Source organism: Sturnus vulgaris, chromosome 3 (assembly GCF_052056855.1).
Source record: "Sturnus vulgaris isolate bStuVul1 chromosome 3, bStuVul1.hap1, whole genome shotgun sequence".
In the NCBI taxonomy this organism is placed as follows: domain Eukaryota; kingdom Metazoa; phylum Chordata; class Aves; order Passeriformes; family Sturnidae; genus Sturnus; species Sturnus vulgaris.
The window spans coordinates 22,322,304-22,343,345 of NC_142245.1; the positions used below are offsets into that span (position 1 = coordinate 22,322,304).

At 36.5% G+C, this 21,042-nt stretch overlaps 1 protein-coding gene across 1 annotated transcript in view; it reads right to left on the bottom strand.

Moving 5' to 3' along the window:
* Positions 1-36: 36 nt before the first annotated feature.
* Positions 37-21,042, bottom strand: part of CENPF (centromere protein F) — a 34,303-nt gene continuing 13,297 nt past the window's right edge. The window contains exons 9-19 of the mRNA XM_014876936.2: positions 19,630-19,752; positions 16,908-17,043; positions 12,991-16,433; positions 10,205-12,490; positions 9,528-9,668; positions 8,338-8,514; positions 7,456-7,617; positions 5,987-6,173; positions 4,789-5,268; positions 3,358-3,551; positions 37-844 (exon numbers count right to left, since the gene is read on the bottom strand). Coding sequence (XP_014732422.2) covers positions 644-844; positions 3,358-3,551; positions 4,789-5,268; positions 5,987-6,173; positions 7,456-7,617; positions 8,338-8,514; positions 9,528-9,668; positions 10,205-12,490; positions 12,991-16,433; positions 16,908-17,043; positions 19,630-19,752 — 7,530 coding nt within the window. The 3' untranslated portion in view covers positions 37-643. The remainder of the gene's footprint in view (positions 845-3,357; positions 3,552-4,788; positions 5,269-5,986; positions 6,174-7,455; positions 7,618-8,337; positions 8,515-9,527; positions 9,669-10,204; positions 12,491-12,990; positions 16,434-16,907; positions 17,044-19,629; positions 19,753-21,042) is intronic.

Genomic DNA, 21,042 nt, shown 5'->3' on the forward strand with positions numbered 1-21,042 from the left:
ACAATAAAAATGACAACAATTAACTACATGGCAACATGTGGCCACTTTTTCTATATTTAATTTTGTAACAGTTTTATAAAGTATTTACAGAAACTTCTACAATCATAATTTTACAATTACATCTCAAAGGAGGTTGTAGCCAGGTGGGGTTTGGTCTCTTCTCACTTAACCAGTAATAAGACAAGAGGACATAGACTCAAGCTGTACCAGGGGAGGTTTAGGCTGGACATTAGGGAGAAGTTCTTCACAAAAAGAGTGATTGGGCACTGGAATGGGCTGCCCAGGGAGGTAGTAGAATCACCATTCCTGGATATGTTTAAGAATAAAGACTGGATGTGGCACTCAGTGCCATGGTCTTGTTGACAAACTGATGTTAGGTCGTAGGTTGGACTCAATTACCTCAAATGTCTTTTCCAACCTGATTGATTCTGTGATTCTAGAAAAAGATCCTTATATCTGTTCACTATTATTTCACAAGTTTGAGTGACTATTGGTATTAGTAAATATTCACAAAGAAGTTCTGCAGAAGCCATACATTGTTATTCATTGGAGAAGAGAAAATGGTGCCCCCTATATAGGTCTGATATTTATTTTACAAACTGCTTTTGATCACCAGTTATTCTGAGTAGTGACTAAGTCAGATTTACTGCACCTTACAATTTTCTTTTTGCTCATCTTGCTCAGATAATCCTTGTTCATTTAGGGAAGTTTTTGCTTTGTGCATCGTACGATTCTCCCTAGTATTATCAGAGAGAGGTTCTGGGGATTGTTTATGCAGGCAAAGCGGTGACCTTGAAGTAGAATTCATTGGTGGAAAAGCTTGGGACTGCTGCTCATCATTTTCCTGTAACACAAACAAAAACATCCTCGTTTACTGGTAATGGAAAACCATATTAGCTTTCTGCCTTGGGTCAAAAGACTTGCTGCAAAAGACTAAATATTGTGAATTTGCAAAACACATAGACATACTGAAAGCACAAAAACATATTTTTAAGGCACTTATCACTCTGAATACACAACAGAGTGAGGCTTGATAACTCTTGCTTTGTTGTGGTATGAGATGAAATATCTGCTACACTGCTGGCAAGTTATTTTCCAGGAGCAGAAAAAAGCTACACAAGGAACAGACAGTACTCTTAAGCTGTTTACTAAAGTACCTGGTAGTGTGTACCAAGAGCTGTATTTAATTTTTCTGTATATATTCTGCAAACATAAAGCATAGGTGTCACTTTTTTTGCTGACATCTGGGCAGAAACCACTGCTTTCACATTTTGACCGATGTGCAGTCAAAGCACTCAATTTAAATCCTACATTAAATTCACATAGAAAAGTGAATAAATTTGCATATGAACATGACAGGCACTTTTTAAACACCTTGAGAAATTTGCAACAGTTTGGAACTGGGTATGTGAAATAAAGTAGATACAAGTGCCTGTCAAAGAGATGGAAACAAGGTTTATTTCACTTTTAAAACAAGACACATCATTTTCTGTATTAATATAAAGCATGAAGCAACACGTTTTAATGGTTTCAACAAATGATGGAACAACATGAACAATTCCTCCAGAAATTCACAGATGTACGTCACCTTGAAATAAAACCAACACACATATTCAGCAGTGTCCAAGAGAGAAGGGCACAAATTCCTGGAACTGATGACTTTTGCATATTTACACTTGAGGGCAACAAAACCAACACTGAAATCTTAATTACTGCCATCTAGTTGAAGGTGAGGAGTAGCCTGTCCTTGGACCTAGACAACACAAGTTCAGACAAAGAGGAGGAATGTTGGGGAAATCCCTCCTCCAGTTACATTAGAAAAATATTATTACTGATAATTGTTACTTGCTATATAACCCTGACTATGGCCAGCTAGTCTACAACAAGCTTACACCATGCTGGCAGGTGATTACTACACAACTTTCTGTGAACAAAGCTTCCTTTCTTTTTTGCACTACTCAGGCTCTTTATAAGCAACACCATTTGTTTCTAAGGTTATAGGGAAACAGACATAAAGGAGTATAAATAAAACGTATTGGCATCACTTAATGAAACAGTAATAAAACACAGACCTCCAGGCAATGTCTGTAAGAAGCAACAACTCTTGGCAAGTGGGGTAATTACCCCTTGAAACAACATACACAAATTCAGTGGATTCACTCTCACTGCAAAATATCAATTTCCTATTGCTGTAGCTCCAAAAAATTATAGGTCTGATGTGATTTGTCTTCCCAATGGTGTTTTCTGGCCTCAAAAACTATACATCCACTAAACTAGGTGGCATTTGCCTTTACTTACTTTTGGTATCCTGCCAACATATTTTATGTGCTAATACAAAACTTGATTTTAAAAAAAGGAAAGAAAAAACCCAAAAAGCTATGTGCAAGATTCTGCTGATTGTCAAGAGAATACTCATGTGTAACCTGACAAACTGGAAGGATTTTTATCTATTGACATATTTCTGTGTAGCCCTCATACAAAGAGCTACCAATAATTATTCTCTTACTGTTCAACTTGAGATAACATGGTTACAAACTTTGGAGGAGGTTTTAGACAAAAGGTTTATTTCTGTCCTAAAGTTAGAACAATTTTCTATAATCTGCAAAGCATTTGCATCACCTTAGAAAGAACACATTGCTCTGATGTACTGTGGAACATTCAGCAATGTGTCTATTACTGAAAACACAAAGTTAATGTAAACTTCAGATACTAGCCTTTTTTTAATAACAATCCACTTTCAAAACATAATTGTCTAGTATTTATTTGTTTTGGTAACAAAGTCTGGTAAGCACGAGCAAACTGATCTAGTGGAAGGTGTCCCTGCCTGTGGCAGGAAGGTTGGAATTAGCTGATCTTTAGTGTCCCTTCCAACACAATCCATTCTTTATCATCCAAGTGTTCCCTATTTACATGCTTAATAGCCTCTCAAACATCTGTAGTTGTTTTGTAAATTCCAAGAAAAGTTGTTTGCAGAAAACTTCCAGGTCAAACTCCCAGAGGTTAGTCTTTTTGGTATTTAATTTTTTTGCAGCCTAAGAAGCCACAGTAATAAGCAGTATCTGCTCTTTAATATCCATTACAAGAAATTGAAAATATACCTGTATTGAATTTACGTTTCTCACTGGTTGCTTCTCTGAGCTCACAAATAACAGCACATGAACAATTTGCAGATTGATACTATGATCAAGACCTATGTCATGTTTCAGTCATTCATTATTTATGATCTTCTCTCCACTCTATTGTTGAGGAACAAAGAATGATAAGTCCTCAAATTGACTTGGAAAGATGAATATATTTAATAAAAGCATTAAGTCTTCCCCATGACTTTCATATCCAGATAAAATTTTTCCAAGTTACCTTTTGTGGTTTGCTGCCACCAGGTGTCAAACAGCAGCGCTCACCAAGATGGTCTGGTCTGCACTTCTGTGAGTCCTGTGTAGGCAAAGGCCTTTTCTCACTTGAGGAAGTCAGATGGGGACTGGATCTGAGGTGCAGTGTTGTTCTACGTAAAATGTAAGGGCTGGCCTTGCCACTGGGGATGTCAGCAAACCCTGAAAGATAAACAGGTTCTATAAAAATCAGCTAAAGCAATCACATTTCTTCATATGGATTTCTTTTTTCACCATAGGCATAAAATAGCTTACTGAAACAAATAATTTGTTCCATTGGAGAAAATGGAACAAAGATTACAGAACAGATCTTGCGTATTCCAAAATTCAAATGCAAAACCTGGATATCACAGAACAACCATTGAATTACAAAGAGCAATTCTATAGGAAAAAAATCTAACAAGTTTCTTTACAGGTATGTTATTATGGAGTATTCTGGAGAGTAATTTCAAACTGAAAACCAGTACTGGTTAATTCATAATACTGCAACATGATGCTCTTGATTTTTAAAACTTCTCTGTCTAGATCTATGTATAAACTGCATTTCTCTATCTAGCCTAAAAGTCAAACATGAACTGGCATGTATGTCTTCAGAACGGGGCTATTTTCAGAAGATATAGCAATGCTGGTAAGAAAGTGAAATGCAAACAATGTTTAGCCTTAGAAATCCTTACTTCTGGGAGTGACCAAAGTTGAGGCTATTCAGTATCCCTATGGTTTGTCTTTTATAAGTAATGTAATTGTCATTATTAAAGGGCAACTTAATAGGTAGTTGAACTTACAAGATACTTTTCAAGCCCGGATTTTTGCAGTCTTCTCAGTTACCCTCTGCTGCAGAGAACCCTTATGTGGAATACCAAGCTGCCTAATTTCAAGGCATTCATAGCAGATGGAAAGTAAACTCTCATGGAGATGTTAATGTCTTACTGCTGTGGGCAAGTCAGCTTCAACTCAAGAATTTTAGTCGATTTAATGTTTTGCAAATTAACACACTGTTAATGACTGAAAGAAGTAAATAAGCAAATATTTGGGGAACACACCTGGGCTTCCCTCCAGACACCACTCCACCCCAGCTTCTGCTCTCCAGTTGCCTCACTGCACACTATACCTGTGAGTGAGGTGATGGTAGCACAGGAGACTGCCACAACCATTTAACTCTTAGCAGAATAGGAGTTGTTAATCCAACAGAAATGTGTTCTGCAGGTCTAATACCAGTGCTCCAGAAAAGCTAACTTGGCATCAACTGCCACATCTCTTATTGACTCCTTTCACCTTCCACCACTGTCACCAAAAATGTTTGCATAGTCACCAACTCAGAGTAAAAGCTATTCAACAAAACAAAAGAAAAGCACAGCTGCTGTGCTCAGAGAACGTTTGCCTTTACAAGACACATAAATACCTTTTTGCACTATTTCTGGAAGCCCATCCAGCTCACAGTCAGTCTTGTCCCGACCCTGAAGATTTCGAGAGATATCACACTTCTTTTTCTTTTTCAATGAAGTTTCTGGAGCAGGAGATCTTGGTTCTCCATTGTCTTTCCTGCTGTCTTCACATCTCTGCCTTTTACTTGAAAGCTTCGTGGTATCTTGATCTGACCTTCTGTCTTTGACAGAGTGTTTGCTCTTCTGTGTTAATGACTTCTCTGAATTCAGCAAAGGAGTGCTGACAGCATCACTCGCTTGCTGTTTCAGCTGAGTACTCAACAAACTGACTTGTGTTTTTAGCATCTCATTTGCTTCCTCTAGTTTATGATATTTAACAAATAGAGAGCAGTATTTCTCCAAGTTCTCATTTGCTTCTCTGGTTTTCAATTCTGTAGATTCCTGCAGTTCTTCCAATTTTAACTTAATTTCTTCTGTAATAGCATTATCATCAGCATCTTTCAAAGAAAAACATGATTATTCATATAGCTGATAATAAATAATAAAAGATACATATGTAAGAATTTATCATGCAAGGGTCACGCATCTTTTAATTACACATGTTCTGTAACAGTGCAACTATAAAAAAATGACTGGGAAACAAAATTCAGTAATATGATAGACACACTAATGTTCCTGTTAAATAGAGAACAAATATGCACATTTTGAAAAGAATCCTTGACCAGTGCATGGGGAAACCTTTTCCCTCTCATTTTGTAGTTTCTGAATACTTCATTTGCACCCTTAACTTGCTTTAAGTATCATTTACAATACGTGTGCATCTCATGAGGTGAGCTAAAATATTAGGAAAAAAAAGCATGAGAATCAGAAGGAAAAGCTTGCTGGAAAATAATAAAAGAACTTGCACACAAAACTTACTTAATAAGAAAAACATCCCTTCCTTAAGTCACTTTTAATACCCATAATGTAACATTTAATATATTTATTCAGAACCTGGTGTTGTTTCTGAGAAGAGAAACAACAACTTTAAGGGAAAAAAAAATACTAAGTAGATTTTGAAAATGTTTGACATTTTCACTTGTAATTTTTTTATCCTAGTTAAGAATCATGCTCTGTACGACAGCTGCATATGCAAGTGGACATTTTAGGGAACAAGAAAGTTTTACATATTAATGCACCACCAAGAAAGTATTAAGACAATCTAGATTCAGTTACCTTCTTTATTATGCTTTGCCATAGTCAGATTTTCCTTCTTTAGCAGCTCATCATGTTCAGCTAGTTGTTTCTGCAACATTTCCTTTTCCTGTTCCAGCTGCTTACAGGATTTCATCCACATCTGCACTTTACTGTGGGCATATTCATTTTCCTTCCTCAGCTGAATTATAATGTTACTATTATCAGCCTAAAAAATAAAAAATTTAGTTATTTCACCAGAAACATAATTCTTCCTTTTAAACATTATAATATGAAATGGAGTAATAGAATCACTGAAATTGGAAAAGACGTCCAAGATCATTGAATTGACTGAACACCACCATATCAACTAATCCATAGCACTAAGGGTCACCTTGAGTTCAGGGGTAGTGACTCCACCACTTCCCTGGGCAGCCCCTTCCAATGCTTTACACTTTTTCCTTTAGCAAAGAAATTCTCCACAATGTCCAACATGAGCCTTTTAGCATCCCATTGGTCTGGCACCAACCTGTGTGCAAATACCACAGAGAGCACAGCTAGGAGCCTTCTCTGCTACATTGAACACTACCATAGGTACTGTTTTCTGGCACACATCCCACAGGACTTTATCCTTGGACTGCTCTTGTTAACCAAATTAACACCACAGTAGAGGGCCCTAAGATCACGGTTACTTAACCGTTGATCAAGATGAGTATTGTAATTCAGTGTTTACTTGCATGTAAATTGAATTGACTGTTTCTTCAAGTGTGCATTTAGAGAGACACGAATTCCTGAAGTGGGCGTACAGAGTTGGAGTCAAAAATCAATCACAGACTGGAGCAGCACCAAAAAACACCAAAACCACCCAGAAAACATGAAAAAAAGCAGGGATAGGATTATTGGTACAGAAGTTCAGTATATGGACAGTGAGGCTTCACCTGTGTTACAAAAAAGCAAATCTAGGACATGAAGAACTGTTACCAGTTATCAGTAGCTTACTGTATGTGGAGCTCATATTCCAGCATCCCTGAGAACAATTATGTCAGAGAATTACACTAGTTTATAGCTGTAATGAGAATTCTATATAAAATGCAACTGAAAAAGCTGAATCAAGAGCAATCTATCAAGCCTAATGCTTAGGGATAGACCATAATACATTTTACCATCAAAGTAATTCACAAACAGAAAACAGAGGCACTGCAGCCTCTTGGAGTGAATTCTAACCATGTTTTAGCTCAGCTGCAATGTTCACTGTAGTCAATAGACTGCTGTGTTTAGGGTCACAGAAACCAATTCTAGATGCTCTCAGTCATGGCACACAGAATAGAATTTTTCTAATGTACATCAATAGTAACAATGTTTTGTCCAGGCTGTATGTGCTCTTTAGCAAAACACAGGCTGTACCAAAGTCAAGCCAAAGTTCTGGAGCACTGGTTCCCAATCCTATGTTTATTTTACTACAGAGTGTCTGGAATCTCATCTAACTGGTCATACTTAGGGGTTTTTCTTACCTTAGTTTTTAGGAGTTCTCCTAAGGCTTGATTAGCTTCTTTAAGGGAATTATTTAGCTGCTCTTTATTTGACTTCAAATGCTCAATTTGCAATTTTTGTGAGCTGATCAAGTGCTCCAGTGAACTAATCTTCTCATGACAGGCCTCAATTTCCACTTCATTCTAGAGAAAGAAAATGTGCCTAATTACTATGATACCAAAAAGGATGCTCAGTTGCATTTTCAAGATGTACCTAACAGAATATCACAAACCCACAGGAATTCCACAGCAAATTTAATAATTATCTTTTGAGGAGTCTAAAATTGAAAGGGCAATTTTTCTCAAGTATGTATTTTGAATACTAGAATCTTGCCTCTAAGAAGTCTGTCAGAAGAAAGTCCTTATGTTTTACTATAACTTGCTCTTACATCTACTTTATATTAAGAAAAATGAAAACTATTAACAATGATAGTAAGTTATTTGCCTGTATTCTACTGGCCTCAAGTTCACAGACACTTCTGCAGAAGAGCTGATGGCTCTTTTCATATAGAACATCTGAACAAATTTGTCCTTATATCCTGAACTGGTTAAACTTTCTTCCCTCTTTCGACCAAAACAACTATTTCCTGGATTAAAGATACTGTTGCTTTCCCTTTTTCAAGGTTATACTCCCAGTGAATTTTTATACAGATTAAATGCTTACTGAGTTATGAGAAATTCAATTTTTAGGGCTTGTTATATGGAAAAAAGTTAAGTAAACACTTACTGAGTTCAAAGGTAAATATATGTAGATTTTGGAAATTTTGTAAGCAAAGAAATTCTTTTGCAATAGGATCAGCAAAATTTTGTAAAATAATAGAACTGAATGAAAAACTCACAGCACTACTCTATTTTCGGATTTACCTTTTGGTTTGCTTCTGTCAGAGCATCCTGATGTTCTTTCTCTGCTTGAAGTAGTCTGTCTTTGTATTCTGATATCTCTCTTTTAATTTCACTTTCTTTTTCTTGTAGCTGATTCTGGACCATCTCCAAACTCCTGGCCAGTTCATTTTTTTCTAAAGTTGTTAGATGCAGCTGAATCTGTAAATAGTAATATTACATTCTTTACTATTTGGAGTTACCTCAAAGGAGATAGAGCTGACCCATTATACTGTTTAAATCTGAAGCATCTTTGAATTTTCAAAAACAATTTGGTAAGAAAACGATATTTAACAGTGGCTAAACATACTGTAATCAAACAAAAGAACATCTGAACACAAAAGTTAGGACAGAAGGCAAAGGAAGGTCCTCATAAAAGAAAACAAGTGCAAGTTTGCCAACAGTGTTAAATCAAGCAGCACTGCCAAAATCAAAGCTTAATCTCTCCAAATGTTGTTCCCTCAAAATGACTTGAGAGGTTGTGTCACTTCCTCATCCTCTTTAAGATGACAAAACTTTCTAAGCATTTGTGTCCACTTTTGTAACTAATTTTTGTAGAGCTGGTCTGTATTTCCATTTAGGATTTCCAAAAGTTGCAGAAACATCTGTTCTTTTCCCATCCCACTCAAAATCCTTAATGCCATAATAGAAACAAATAAAGTTAGTAGGTCAGACACAACATAAACTGGTTTAAAGACATAATATTGTTCACAAAAAAGACCTAAAGTTGTCTAGATGATAAAAAACCTCTAAGAGTTAAATACAAACAAATTAAAAACAAAGGCTCCAAAACTGTTTCTTCCTTTTATAGGACCTAAATTAAATTAGCACCATTGAAATACAAAGTAGTTTCGAGAAATGTTGTATTTTTTATCTGACCTCCTCAATCTGATGATTGAAAGCCTATAGTAGAGAATGTTTCAACACTGAAAAATGTCTAGATAACCAGCAGTAGCCTTTAAGCCAAGAAAACATGGTTTTGATAGAAGGAAGAGGGGAAAAAACTATTAAGTAATCATTTTATCTGAGAAGAGAACATTGGATTCTTTGAAATTTGGAAGCAATAACCTCTAATACTGTATATTATCACAGACACACTTGACCAGCCTCCACACAGGTACTGTACTTGAATATCTGGCTTCAAACACAGAAATAATGCAGATAGAATAACTTACTTTGTTCTTTTCTGAATGTTCTTGAATACATTGCATTTCTTCAGCAAGCTTATTTCTTTCTTCCTGTAATTTGGCAATCTTCTGTTCAGTATTATTTAGCTTGACTTGCAGCTCAGTTCGACTTTCAGCCAATTCATTTACCTGAAATAAAATTTTCCAGAATTATTTTTAATACAGGTATCATGACCTCCAAAGAATTCACTTATATGTAAAAAGCTATTTTTAAGAATTATTATTTCATTCCCATAGTTGGTCAAATTTTAAGCAAGAGTCACAAAAAGGTAATGATGTTTCCACATGGCCAGTGCATTATTACTGTTTCACTTTCTTTGGAGCTTCCAATATATTTATTCTTGAGACAAAACTCAGTCACCCAATACCAGTTTCTACAGAAAAGAGAAACTATCCTGCATTATTTGACTGCTTAAAGCTCTATGTCTACTTTCAAGCTACTTTCTCATTCATCCTATGCAAAACAATGCCCTGCTTTACAGCCCTGTAACTTCAATGAAAATTTATGATTGTATGGAAAATGTAATTTTAAAAATAAGATGTTTCCTGCAAAAGTCTGAGGTTAAAATTACTTTAATTTAATTTATTAAGGAAGTGGTAAACCCAGAGGATACTTTATCCTTGCTCCTACAAAGGAGAATCTACCCTCAAGGAAATTATATTACCTTTTTACATAGAATGTTCTTTTCACAAACTGTAGATTCCAGTTCTTTCTCAAGGTCCTTATAAGACGCTTTCAGAACATTCAGGACATCCGGAGGGGTTTCACCATCAGAAAAATGTTGCTCCTTCAGCTTCAACTCAGCAATCAGGTTCTGCAGCCTCTCTTTTTCCTGGTGCCAGCATTCAAGTTCATGCTGCATGTGAGTCAGCTGCAAAGACAGTGCTTCTGTTTCTTTCACCTGCTTTTCAAGAGCATCATTTTCCCGCACCTTTTCATCAAGTTTTTGTTTACAATCCATCAGTTCTTGAATAAGTACTTCCCTTGCTTGATCTAATTTGATGTTTTCATTTTTTATTTCCTGACATTCCTGTAACAGCATTATTTTATCTTGCTCAAGACAAGCCACCTGATTAATCAAGACTTGCTCTTTTGCTCTAGCATCTGCTTCCTCCTTGCATGAAAACTCTAATTTCTCACTCATATCTTTGAGCTCAGATCTCAGCAATGTCACAGTATTTTCAAACTCATCTTTGATTTGTATCTTTTCTTCCAACTGTTTTGCTGTAGTCAAATTTGAAGACTCTAGTTCAAGGAATCTTTCTTGCATTTCTTTTAAATCTTTAGCCAAACACTCTTTTTGTGAGGTGAGGACATCAATTTGTAAGTTAGCACATTTCAGCTTTTCAGTCATCTCTTCCATCTCTGTTGCTAATGTTTCTGCCTCTGCTTTGGCAGTCTCCAACTCAATAATTGTATCTTCTAGATTTTTCTCTGACATCTCCAATTCCCTTTCAAGCCTCTCTATTTTATCCTGAAGAGAGTCAGCTTTCCGTTCATTGTCTCTCAGCTTTTCAGCAATGTGACGTTTTTTCTTCTCATCAGACTCAATTTTTACTTTCAGCTTCTCAATTCCACATCGCAGTTGATCTGCTTCTTTCTGTGCTGCGCTGAGTCTTGCGGCAAGTTCTCTTTTTTCCATTAACAAGCCTTCCAAAGATTTGGAAAGCTTGGAATTTTCCATTTCTGATGAACCTAATTTATGCTGCATCGTTCCCAACTCTCTTGCAATCAGCTCTTTTTCTTTCTTTGAATCTGCTGCTTCATTCTGGAATTTTTCTTTTTCTAAGGTGAAAGATACAGCATCATTTTCTAAAATTTGCAGCTTCTGAAGAAGACGGTCTTTTTCATTGGATAATTGATTTGCATCAGATTTTGCTGCCTCAAGCAGATTGGCTTGTGCCCTCACTTCATCCTCTAACTGTCTAATGAATCCAGTAGAATCCATTTTAGTTAACTCTAGTTCTTGTAATTTCTCTTGTAGCTTTTGATAGTTCTGATCCAGCTCTTTCTTGCTTTCAGACAAAATACTCAGTTCTTGGGCAATATGGTTTCTCTCAGCTGTGACTGAAACAAGGTGCTCTTGAAAGCTAGAAATAGTTTTCAGATGAACTTCCCTCTCCCTTTCTAATTGCTGACATTTTGCCTGAAGCATTTCAATGTCACACTCTATGAACAAGGCATAGTTCTCAATATTAACTTGCTCAGATTTTAGACTCTCCCGTTCATTTTCAGCAGCAAGAAATTGTTCCTGACCTGCTCTCTTGGTCATTTCTACCTCATCAAACATGTCTGCTGCATTAAGTGATCTAACTTTACCTATCTCCAGCTCAGACTTTAGGTTCTCAGGTTCTTTTTCTAATGAGATTACTTGAAGAGATAATTCCTGCTTATTGACAGAAACTGATCTGTGTTTTTCCTTTATGCCACAGTTTTCTTCCTTAATAGCTACAGCAGCTTCCTCCAGTTTTGCAAAAGCTGAGCTATTTGAAATTACTTGTGCCTCCTGGAAGTTCATTTCCGAGTTTGATTGCTCAACTTTTATTTTTAAATCAACATGGTTTGGGTTTTTTTCTGTCTCATAGATCAGCTTCAAATTTTCAGCAGTCTGTTGTTTTGCCTCTTCCTGAAGCATTTCAGTGGTTATTTGATTTTCACAGAAATACCCAGCACTCAAAACCCTACTATTGGAAAATGACAATGCACTGGCATGGTCTGAGGGGCTGGTTATTTTTCCAGACATATTTTTACACTCATGTTCTCCAGAAATTTTCTCAGTGTAATCTTCCATTAATCTTGCTTCAGCAGTCTCAGTTTCATTTTCACACACAGAGGCATCTCCTGGAGCCATTTTCTCAATGGGGATTAATTTTAGATTATTGTTTTTCAGAGCTGAGTTTTCAACAGGCACTCCCAATTTATAAGGGCTATTGTTTTCTTGTTCTATGTTCTGCAAGAAATAAGAATCAATTAAAAAAAAAATACAAGATGGGGAAGAATACATATAAGATAAAAAAGGTAAGCTTTAAAACTTTTCTTAAAATAATAAATTTTCTGCTCTTATCTGAAAAATAGATATCATCCCTCCCAGCTTCACTGTCTCCTTCTTACAGAAATCATTGACACTTATTTATACACACATCTTTGGCCAAAAGGTTTTAAAGGTATTGAGGGAGAAATTCCAGATAAATTTCCTGAAAGACTATGTGCAAAGACACAATATCCTTCTATATTTTGGGAAAATAGGTGTCTACATGACAAAGTGAACTATTATGACTAAAGGGACAAAGATTACTGCTCGAGTATGGATTATTTTTCTTCTTTTTCCAAAAAATAGTACTGCTTCTGTGGGGCAAAATTTTAAATAGATTTCACTGCAAAGATTCTATCTGGATGACCACAAATCAAAGGATTTACATAAAACTCATTTGCATGACAGCAATTACTTACATTTTCAATATCTGTGCACAGCAGTGAATGAGAACTTAAATCAAGGACCTGTAGTTGGAGTCTTGCTGCTTCCAGCTCCAAAGAGAGATTCTCAGTTTGTTTTCTTTCTGCTGCCAGTTTGTACTCCATCTCCATAGTCAGATTATTCAGCTTCTGCTGCCATTCTTCCTTTTCAGACAGATTTTGCTGTTTGAGATGATCTATTTCTTTCCTTTCAGAAAGTATAACTTCTTTCAGCTCTTGTATTTCTTCATCTTTCCTATTCTCTTGAATACGAAACTGATCTTCAAGCACCTTCATGGCCTTCTCATATGTCTGACAGAGCATCTGAAGTTCTTCAATTCTATTTTCAAGGTTAGATTTTCTTGGAGTAATACTCCTGAGCTCTCTAACAGAGTCCAAATTGTGATCATTATGACACTTCTCAACCAAAACTTCTGTTGCATCCTCTGAAATTACTTCTACAGAAGTGTCTGTCTGATTCATTTCCTCTGTCCATTTGCATGAGCCACTGTTATGAGAATCAGTCACATCACTTACTTCTAACAAACAGGGATTTACAGAAAGGTCTGAGGAGGAATCCGTGGCCTTAGTTTCATCTAATTTAGGCAGCGTGTCATCTCGGCTGGATGACAGTGACACTTGCACAGAATCTACATGAGCACTGCTCTGACTTGTCGACAGTGAAGAATTTTCTGCTTTCAGTATTTCAATACAAGACTGCAGCTCACATATCTTTGAGCTCATACTACAGTGCTGTTCATATAATTTTAGGTGCTCATTCTGGAAAGCCAAAAGCTTCTCCCTTACTTCTGCAAAGTGTACCTTAACTTCTTTGCTGGACAATTTTAAATCTTCGTAGTCAGTAGGACTGCATTCTTTAAGTCTGAAGGACATTTCCTTATCATCAGAACACATTCTCAGATCACTGTTATCACTCTGATCCATAAGTTCATCAGGAAGAACAGCTTTTTCAGCTTTTAAATTGCTATCTGCATTCATTATATAATCTTTATTCTCTTCCTCTTTATTAATACCTGTGGTATCATTGGTTTCTGCATCTTTGAATCCAGAAGCTAATGCAGTGTTTTCACTCTGCAACCTCTCACACATTTTCTCAAGATCACTCAGCTGGTCTATTGCTACCTGCAAAGAGCATGCCAGCAACACTGATGAAGGACTGTCATCTATTCCTCTTTTGCTACAATCTTGAGAAATGTCAATGTAATTATACTTCAATGAATGACCATCTTCCTCTAATGCTGTAAGCAAAGAATCTGCAGTTTTCAGTTCTTTAACAGACAGTAGTTCTTGCTGCAGTCTCTCTTTCTCTCTCACACTTTTCTCAAGTTCTACCTCCATACCTTTTAAAGCAGTCTCCAGCTGCATCACTTCTAACCTGCAGTTCTCTAGAGAGAGCTCGCTATCCTCAAAATCCATTTGAAGAAGCTCAAGTTTAACCTGATATTTATTCAGCTCAATGTCCTTTTCTTCCATGGACTTTCTCAACTGTTCTGAACAGAGTCTCTGTTCACAATTATTGCATATTAGAGGTTCATTTTTTGTTGGTAGTTCCTTCTCCAGTTGCTCCTTTTCTTGAAACACAAGGTCACATATCTCTTGAGCTGCATTTTGTATTGTCCTGATATTTGACCTTTCCTGGCTTAAACAGTCAAGCTCCACAGAAGGCACATGTTGGATGTTGGAAAATTCTGACTCCAGTTGCTGCAGTTCATGTACCAAATCCTTTTTTATTTCTTCTGAGGCTATTAGTTTATGCAAGATATCTTGGTTCTCACTAAGCACCTTTTTCTCTTGTTCTAATTTTGCTGTTTTTTCATCTAACTCAATTGTCTGCTCTCTCAGAATGTTCATAATTTTTCCATTTTCTTCTTCTACTGATTTATATTTTGCCTGCAAAACTTCAAGCTCTGTTTTGATTTCTTCAGTTCTTGATTCAATACGCTGTCTTTCCTCCTCATGTTTTCCAGACATTTCAGAAATTATTTCTTCTCTTTCCTTTAAGGTAGCATAAATATTTTTATTTGCCTCCAGTAAAGTTATTTGTTCTTGCTTTAAAGCACTGCTTAAATCCCTAAGGGCTGTATTTTCTTCAGTAAGTTCACCAATTTTTTTACTGTATGAGCAAATCATTGAAGACATATCCTTCTTCTCTGAATCCCATGTTTCAGACATGAGCTTCAGCTGTCTTAGAGAATCCTCAAGCAATTTATTATTGATCTTTAAATCCTGAAGCTCAACTTGTTGGCTTTCTAATCTTTCATTCAGAATCTGTAGTTGCATGTCCTTTTCCTCAAGAAAAGATGAAGTTTCATCAACTAATTTCTGACGTGCTAAAATATCCGCTTCCAAGTTACTGATGTGCTGCTTGGTTTCTGTCATGAACCTTTTGTACATCTGTTCTACTGCTAATAACCTTTGTTCTGTTTCACTTTTTATTTGCAATAAGTCTTCATACTGCTGCTGCTGATTTGAATTCAGCTGCTTTTGAGCCATTAAAGAACTCTCAAGAAAAGAGATTTGCTCTTGTAAATTGGCCAGATCCTTAGTTTTTCCCATTTCTAGAAGAGGTCTTTCATGTCCATGATCCTCAGTACTGGAGTTAGTTGCTGCAAATTGCTTATTACCTGAAGGAGTCTTATCCTGTCTGCTTTGTAAATAAACTTCTCCCTCTTCTTTCATTTCTGAAGCATCTTTTGCTTTTACAAGACAACAGATTTTTTCATATTCACCAAGCAGGTCCTGATAGCACTGCTCCCTTTGCAGTCCTTGACTTGCTGCCAACTGTAACTTTTCTTCTACTTCAGCAACTTGGTTGGTGAGCTGGATGATTTTACAGGACATATTTTCTATCTCTTTGCAGTATTTTTTATCAGAACATTCTGCTTTCTGCTTAAGTTCATCAAAAGCTTTTTTTTGTTCTTCTAATTCTGCACTTTTACATTCCAGCATATCTTTAAGTTCTCTAATCTCTGTGGATTTCCTGTCACTTTCAGTTTGCATCATTCTAAGTTTCTCACTATCCTCATGATTTTTGCTTTGCTGACTTTGAAGGGAACTCTCCAAGTCATTAATATGAGCCAGCATACCTTCCTTTTCAGACTTCAGTTTATTTATAAGATGATCAGTTTCATTTTTCCACTGAGAAAAAACAGTAGCTTCTTTTTGCAATTCTTCACATTCTCTCTGCTTTAATCCAAGGAGTCTCTGCAAAGTTTCTGATTCTCCCTCCATCTTACTTATTTTACAGTCTTGTTCTTTAATATGATTATCTTTTTCCTTGAGGAGACCTCGGGTAGACTCTTGTTGCTTCTCCATGTCAGCTAAAGCTATTTTCAGGTTCTCCAGTGAAAGCGAGCTCTCTTGCCTTTTAAATTTCTCTTCCAGTAACTTCAGCTCCACCTCCTGAACAGCATTCTTATCTGCAGAAGAAAATACCATCAAGTCTTTGCCAGTCAATACTGGCAAATCTACTGAAAACTTTCTAGATGCGGTGTCACTATTTATTTTTATTATTTTCAATTCTCATTCTACTGCAAAGAATTACTCTTACGTTATATCACTGGATGAAGGACGTTTATATTACTTTATGCTATCAGGCACTACATATAGTCAGCTTTCCATAAAGGAACTGTAAAACAAGTTTTCTATTTAAAATAGATTCTATGAAAACAGATTTGCTGATAAGTTCAGTACACTTTGATTATTTTCAAAACAGAGTATCTTCAGGAACTGTACATGTTCACAGCCAAAAAGCTCCTCTTCATCAGCAACAAACTCAACGTTATTAAAAAACACTAATCATGTCCCCCAGCAGAAACTTTTTACTTAATTCACAATGAAACTTTGCAGAAAACATCCAGAAAGAGTTCTATAAATTTAAAATCATAACTCACTTTTCATCTCTTCTGCAAAATTTTGGCTTTGCTTTAGAGATTGCTTGATCATATTTAGTTCTTCTTCAAGCTGGTGGATCTCTTGCAATTTCTTTTCAAGCTGACAGTTCAGAAGATTTTTCTCCTGCTTCACTTCCTAAACCAAAATCAAATAAGGCCACATTTCATGTAAATTGATAAGGAGATCAATGGACTCAGTTCATTTAAATCAAAGTAAAGATATTCCATTGGTCCTGTTAAGACTTTGGGCATCTATGCCTAGGTTCCTAAGCACTGCTTGGAAACATAAGCTGAATTTTTTATTCTTGACAAAGTGACAGCATCTGAGAGATGCTGCCAGTTGATGTAGTCAGTGTGCTCCTCTGAACAAACAGCTCCACATGACTTCACAGAAAGAGACAGGACAGGACAGATTCTACAGAATCTGAGCTGATGAAGTCAGGCTACTTTCCCAAAGCAGCTTGGTAAACAAATCCCTGCAATGGCAACAAAATTAACATGAAATGTGTAGATAAGATTTCACCTGTCATCTCATGTAGAGACAAGTTCTCTTTCCACTGCACATCAACAACATGGCAACACTGGTCAAATTTTATTTAGAAGTGCTTATACTTTCAGACAGTTGCTTTGCAATTAACAGCACTTTCTTTCCAATAAATTGATTTAAAAAACGCCAAACAAGCAAACAAAACACATTATCACCACCACCAAAAGTTACTACATAACTACATTGCACCCAGCAAACCAAATAAAAGTTCTTTAAAAGAGACTCATCTTTGTTCTCCAAACTCCTGTGGTCTGGACAACAGATGGCACAGAACTGACATGGCCCAAATGGAAACAGACTGTCAATTATTCATGCATTTACTACTAGCAGATGGGCATCGATTCACAAAAGCCAAGCTCAAGAAATGGAAAGGTCCGAATGAAAAAAATTAAGCTTGCTGGCGTGGCAGGGTTGTTTTTGCAACAACATAAATAAATTACCCTCAGAACACGATTAAAATTGTCACTGTAGCTAACAGTTGCCTTCCCTAGCCACAGTTTAAAAAAAAAATCCAGTCATATATAAATTTCAATGAATAAGTTTTCTAGCAATCTTAATAAATTTTCAAAGTCCAAGCATCTAAACCCCTTACACTCAAAGCTGCATGCATAGATGCAATACCAGTACACAAATTAAACAAAATCATTCATTAGAAAACCTAGGGTGATTGGTGCAAAGAAAAACAAGTTTAAGGAATTAAAATGGCTGAAAGGTCCAATTATTTTGATTTGGTGCAAACATTCCCAATACCCATAGAATCAAGTTGGAAAGGACCTTAAAGGTCATCTAGTTCCAAACTTCCTGCCATGAGCAGGGACCTCCCCTAGACTGGGTATAGAATTTCTTTTTAGTGTCTAATCTAAACCTCCCGTCTGTCCATTTGAAACTGTTCCCCCTTCACTACATGCTTTTGTAAATAGTCACTCTCCATCTTTTTTGTAGGTTCCCTTCAGGGACTGGAAGGCCACAATTAGGTCACCCCAAAGCCTTTTCTTCTCCAGACTGAACAAAAGCAATTCTCTCAGCCTTTCCTTGTAGGAGAGGTGCTCCATCCCTCTGATCATCCCCCTGATGGCCTCCTTTGGACTTGCCCAACAAGTCAATGTATGAGAGAGAGCCAGTAAACTGGGCCAAAACCATCAAAGTGCTGTTCTAACAACAGTGAGATTCCAATAGCTGGGAATGCTTTCAGACATTGCAATCCACCAGTAAGAAACATACCTAAATTTTCACAGTATACTAAACTTGTACAAATGTTTGTGATGATCTGAACACAATCCACTATTTTACTTAAGACTTTTTCAGAGAATTTTAAAAGCAATTTTTTTGGAAGAGATTATGTCAGGTTATTTTATATCTGCTGATGACAACTGGCAACAAGCAAAATGAGAGTGTTTAACCAAACCAAACTCTGACATGGATTAAATAGGTACCCAGCTGTTTCTCCTACTTACTGCTGATTCTCTAAATAAAGGATAAAATTTGCATTGAGAGGTCTCTGGTGGCAAAACTGTAACAATTTCAACTGTAGCTGCTCTGGTTGCCACCAAAGCAAACAATGTAACTGAGAAGACAGAGGAGAGACTACAGTGAAAAGGGTTCTGCAGGTGTGAGTATGGTAGTTTGGCAACATATAGAAACTTCTCTGAATTTACCTTCATTTGGGAGAAAGTTCTTCCAGCACTGTATATTTATTAGACTGTCTTATTCTAAGAGAAATGCATTTTTTAAGAGGATATAGTATTTGTGCAAAATCACAGAGTTTAACAGTCAAAAAAAAAATAGTGATTCTAGAATTTACTTTCAAAATCAAACACGCATTTTATTGTTCTTTCATTTTTATTTCAGAACCAAAAGCAGGAATCTCTTGAAACACTATGTATTTAAAAAAAAAAAAAAAACAAACAAAAACCCAATATGACCTAGAACCATATCATCAGCATTACAGCAATGAATCCTAACCACACAGCTAACTCCAGAAACTGCATTAATTTCCATGATGTTAGTGAAGGCCTCATTTTTTGTTACAACTAGCATGAGTTATTAAGATAGTCCACAAAAGTTTTTAAAGATTCCTTATGGGGAAAAACACAGTCGTGAGCAAATGCTCTAAAGTGTTGACAAATTGCTGATTTATGGTATTAATTCTGCCAAATACTCCTCAGCATTGCTCACCTGAAAGCTTCTTGCCAGATCAGCTTCCTTAGCCTGGGCAGCTGATAGAGTCTGCTCTGCTCTGCACAGCTTCTGGGTGAGATCGCTGGTGTCGTGTTCCAAGCGTTGTTTTGCTGCCATTACCTGGAAAACCAACATGGTAATCAGAGGCACAACTTCTTTCTTTAAACTCCCATTCCTGAGCTCAACATTCTGTTACAAAATGAAATGACATTGTTTTATCCCACCATGAACCCAAGGGTTGCTTTACTGCTGTTTAGAGAAAAGTTGTTTATTGCCTTTCCACTCCTTTGCTTCTGACCAACAAGATGGGATGTCTCTAAAAGCCATACAATTTTAGACTGTCTAAAATAAGATTAATTCATCCAACTTGCAGCTACATCACCACAATGATATCTGTAAGTTGGAATACAATTGCCTTTTTGCTAAGCTGTGTGAACCAGAATATTAGGATCATAACTGCAATTACTGCTCTGTTGACACAGATTTTACAAAAATGAACAGGTTATAACTCTTTCAAAAGAGTCCTAAAACACTCCAGATTAACAAGGAAGGAAATGACACAAGTGGGTAAAAAAACATCTATTAAAGGTCATCATGTAATAAACTACCTTTCTTTAAGAAGGAAGTAAAAGGCACTTCTTGTCCTCTCAATTAAGTAAATTTTTCAGTAAGCATACACAAAAGAATATGCATATAATAAAGAAGCCTCCAGTAAAAACTTTTGACTGAATGTAGTCCCACAGCTATATTTCTAAAATAAAACAAGCCTGCAAGAAAGCTGTTGGCAGTTTCAGAAATTATGTTTCAGTTCAGGCTGCCTGCAAATGGAGCTTCTCAACATAACTCTCAAGAACTTCTGGCTCTTTTTAGAAAATCCGTTAGGTCTGCTGCTTGAGAAATGCTCTCAAGGGTTTTTAGAGGCTTTTAAGCATTCCTCTTTTCTGGTCACCCACTCCTGAAGCTTGTGCTGCTTTCTAACCCACTTAAAGTTGGGAGTTTGTGACAACTGACGTGTTTTAATAGCTAACTGCTGCCAAAGCTGTGGAAGAGCTCCTTCATACTGATCTTCTTCCTTACACAAGCCATAACACTCATCTGATTTTATGGAGAACCAGTTCAGGGAGTTAAATAGCAAACACTTGCTTCTCTACATACATGCTAATTTAAATGTAATAGTTGCTCCTTTACCTCCTCTCCAGGATCACATGCAGAGTGCATGGCCAGGATATATGAAAATGGGACTGTTGGTCAGTAGCTCTATTGTAAAACTACACCTCTTTGTGAATTTATTTTTTACATAGAGTGTCTTGTGATCAGCCTTAGCTGCTCCTTTCTCAGATTCCTTTTACCTGCACCATCTACATTTACATCTCCTTCCCTGTGAGAAGTGGACTAGCCACAAACTTTTAA